The sequence below is a fragment of the Mesoplodon bidens genome (assembly GCF_964165515.1).
Source record: "Mesoplodon bidens genome assembly, chromosome: 3".
Lineage (NCBI taxonomy): Eukaryota > Metazoa > Chordata > Mammalia > Artiodactyla > Ziphiidae > Mesoplodon > Mesoplodon bidens.
The window spans coordinates 105,156,740-105,160,515 of NC_138178.1; the positions used below are offsets into that span (position 1 = coordinate 105,156,740).

Here is a 3,776-nt window from a genome sequence, read left to right on the forward strand (position 1 = left end):
ATGCCCTCAGAAGCGAGGAGTGGTATCAGCCACAGGCTCCTGTTGTGTCTGTCCCTGTCCCGCCCTTTTTCTCTCCTCCAGCCAGTCCCTCAACTGGCAAGAGTTGGAGGCCAAGCAGGCTCTAGGCCTTCATCTTCCTGCTGGTTCCGGAGCAGCCGTTTGTGGCTGTCGTTCGTGCAGAACTTGGGATGCTGTCCCTCCTCTTATCTGTTACATGTATTTGTTTTGCAGAAGTGAGTGAGTGACAGATGGTCTTCTCTGCGTCTCATATCAAAGCTCCACAGATGGTAGATCTTTTCTTATGGAGGTGGACTGTGAGGAGGGCCCAGTGCGGTGCCAAATGCATGTAAACTGGGGGTCCTCAACGGAGGGTGATTCCTGCCCAGCTCCCTCACCCCTCCCCAGCCACACCCCCAGGGGACCTATAGCAAAGCCTGGAGATGGTTTTGATTCACAAGTTGGTTGAGACGAGACTGTTGCTACTGACGTCTAGTGGGGAGAGGTCAGGGATGCTCTAAACATCCTACAATTCAAAATGTTCTTAGTGATTCTGAATATCCCTAAAGATAAATCAGAGTTGGTGTTGAATTGATGATGAAGGCAAGGAAGGATCTGGTGTAGTTTCTTCTTTATGTTGGAAATACGGGTCCTGCCTCTCCAGGGAATCCCTTTCTCTTCTTTCTTTCCCTATTTTTCTTCACCATTTCCTCTCCGTCTCTGTCTCTCTCACACACACATCACACACCCACCCCTTTCAAGGCTTATGGAATACCTGACGCTGGGAGGAGAGAGCAGCAGAGAGAGGAGACACACACTCAGGTCTGGAAGTGGGGATTCATTGGGAATTATTGGGAATTCTGTGATCTGGAGGAGCCTTCCTGAGGCTTAGGGATGTGGTGGGACTTGAGCAGGAACCAGAGGCAGATCCAGAGTGAGTGGCACAGAGAACCTGCTCGGATCCAGTTCCAGATTTCCCTTCAGGCTGGCCCAGGTTCCAGGTTAATTCTCTTTCAGGCCCTTATTGATCCAGAGCCAGTAATGGGAGATCCGGGTGAAGATGGCAGGGGGCTTTGCATCTGACTGTCCATAGGAGACAATGCCCTGGGCCACCCCAGTGCAGAGAAGAGTGCCCCCTGAGTCTCCCTGTGGGACAGAGAGGGAAAGGGAGAGAGAGAGAGGAAAGGTGAGCCAGGGAACCACCCACTCCTCCCCATGGACCAACTCTGAGTTGGTCAGACCAATTGGGTTAGCCAAAAAGTTCGTTCAGATCTTTCCATAACATCTCATGGCAAAACCCGAACGAACTTTTTGGCCAACCCAATAGCATCAGCGGCGGGAACCCTGGTTCCTCATGAGGTTCTATGTCTCTGTCTGATGCTGCTTCTTGCTTTCTTTCCTGGCACCCCATGACCCTGTGTAGCAGCCTGGGAGGGATAGTCAGAGACTGCCTGGGGCTGTGGGAGGATGATCAGCACAAGGACAGTTCCAGCTCCTCAGTTCTATGATCTCAAACTTTGTCACTGGCTGACACTCTTCTGACTCCATCTCCTTCCAGGAGATGTCCGGACCCTGAACAGTGACTGTGGAGAAGACCCTAGTCTGAGGATCACCTTAAATGCAGATTTTGTCTTCTGGGGATTGCCCATGCACAGCGGGAGATTGTGGTCAAAAGTAGTGAAGTGTCTGCAGGTCTGGGGCTCCATGAGTCTCAGCTTCACCTCTTGCAGAGTGTTGGAGCCCGGTTCCTGAACATTTGTTCTTCCCCAGCCAGCCACCTGGCACATTCTCCCGGGTGGGATGAAGTTGAATTGGGGTGGAAGGGGGAGTGTCCCCACGGCCAGGGTCAGGTTGGCTTTCCCCTTCAGCTGTGAAGGAGACGAGGGCTGTCGGAGCTAGAAACGGGCTTGGGGGCAACTGGAGGCAATCAGGGAGGGATAGGGCAACTTGCTTCACATTACAGCCACTTCCAAGGGGGGAGTTGAGGGGCAGAGGCAGGTTGGGGAAATGTCAGGGCAATGGGACCTGAAGGAGAAGCGCTGGAGAACAGGAAGTGGAGAAGGGGAAGAAGAATTTCCACCTTCAGTAACATGATGTCATGGCGAACAATAGAGTCATTGTATTTTGGGTGAGGGAACTGTTTTATGACTTCAAGCTTCTGCCCTGTGTCTTCTTTCTTTTTTATGTTATGGGCTCCAAGGATGACCATTGTAGACCTTTGTGAGGGAGAAGAAGGACAAGGTAAAACAGTGACAGTGTGATTTTCTCCTGAGATATGCCCATTCTGAGAAAAGGGGACAGCGTCTCTCCCAGGGTCAATGGTTTCTTCCCAGCCCCCTTTATCTGGGCCACTTGTGGTATTGGAGGGGCTCAGGTTTTACTCAGGGAAGAGCTTTCCCAGGGAACAGAGACAATTTCCACGACCCTTGGGACTTGCTGGGGACTGAGTGGGCCATGGAGGACCCAGGGGACAGGATTGGCCTTTCCAGCCCTTTGGAGCCAGAGGTGTCAGAGGGAAGGGGGGAGTGCTGGTGTCTCAGGTGGATGCAGTTCTCTGCTTCCCTTGGAAAGGATGGGTTCAGGTCCCTGGGAACTGAAGGCCAGTGTTCCTGAAAAGGACATAGAGGAAGTGGCCCAGAGAACTGGGTGGCACCCTGAAGAGTGAGTCCATATCTCATGTGCTGGGGTCGGGGAGAGGGAGCTACTTTTAGAGGAGGGGTGCTGGCATGGGGTCTCCTTTCCTTTGAGGGGAGCTGAGCTCACAGTGACTGAGTGTCAGGGGAGCTATTCAATTATGAGACCGATTTCCTTAAGCCCAAGTCTTGCCTCTCCTTAAAGAGACCCAGACCCAGGAGCTCCCCCTCAGGCCCCCCAGGGGGTGTCCCTGGTTGCCCCTCTGGCTGTTTACCTCCCATTCAGAGATAAACAGGACCCTGTTGTCTCACTTCCCTGCACCGTGAGCAGCCGTCAGGACAAAGTCCCTTCTTATCAGGAAACCACCACAGGCCACCAGCATATCCTGGGGAGTGACAAGTTCCAGGTGGGCCATGTAGGGGCGGGAGTGTGGCTTGCTCTCTGTGCCCCCGATGATGTCCCCTGGAACAGAGAACCCCAGGGCTTGAACACAGAGAACGCACAAGCTGGGTTAAAGTTGGGAGAGGCTTCTATCGAATGCATCGTCCTCCTGTGATCTGCCCATCCTCCCTCTCTGGTGGCTCTGGTACCTGCTCTTCTTCCTCCAAGCACGGCAGCCAGCTCGGCCTCAGATGCCATGCTGTCGTGTTTCACCTCGGATTTCCCCCACTCCCATTCTGCACCTGCTCGACTCTTCTCTGTCACCATGCAGGACAAGCTCTCCAGGTTCCTGTCTCAACCGTCTCCATATCCCGTGAGTGCTCACAGATCGGCCAAATTACAAGGCCAGAAGGTGAAGGCAACACAGGACTTGAAGCACAGTGTCACACGTTATATAAAGAGAAGACACCCTCTTCACCCTGCCTGCTCTGGGATTTCCCCTGATCAAAAGTGGGGTTCCTCGTTCCTGGGAACTACCACAGGCTGCAGGGAATGGGTGGCCACAACCCCAGTGGAAACTTCACTCTGGGCTCTTGGGGAGAGATCTGGGGTTCTGTTTAAGAGTCAGCTACTTTCAGACTAAAATCTTATTTAGTCTTGATGCTGCAGCTTCCAGATGGAATGACCCAACACTCACCAGCTTCAGCTCTGGAACAGAAGAGGAAGAGCAGCAGGGGGAGAGGAAGATGATGCATCTTCTCAGA

At 53.1% G+C, this 3,776-nt stretch overlaps 1 protein-coding gene across 1 annotated transcript; it reads right to left on the reverse strand.

Annotated features, from left to right (window-relative positions):
* Positions 1-999: 999 nt before the first annotated feature.
* Positions 1,000-3,776, reverse strand: LOC308615138 (chymase-like; the record flags this gene model as incomplete). The annotated part of the gene is made up of 5 exons (XM_081230250.1): positions 3,710-3,776; positions 2,943-3,093; positions 2,078-2,213; positions 1,611-1,865; positions 1,000-1,143 (listed from the first exon to the last, which is right to left on the reverse strand). Exons 1-5 carry the CDS (start codon positions 3,765-3,767, stop codon positions 1,000-1,002), a joined length of 744 nt encoding a protein of 247 aa, XP_081086376.1. The 5' UTR covers positions 3,768-3,776.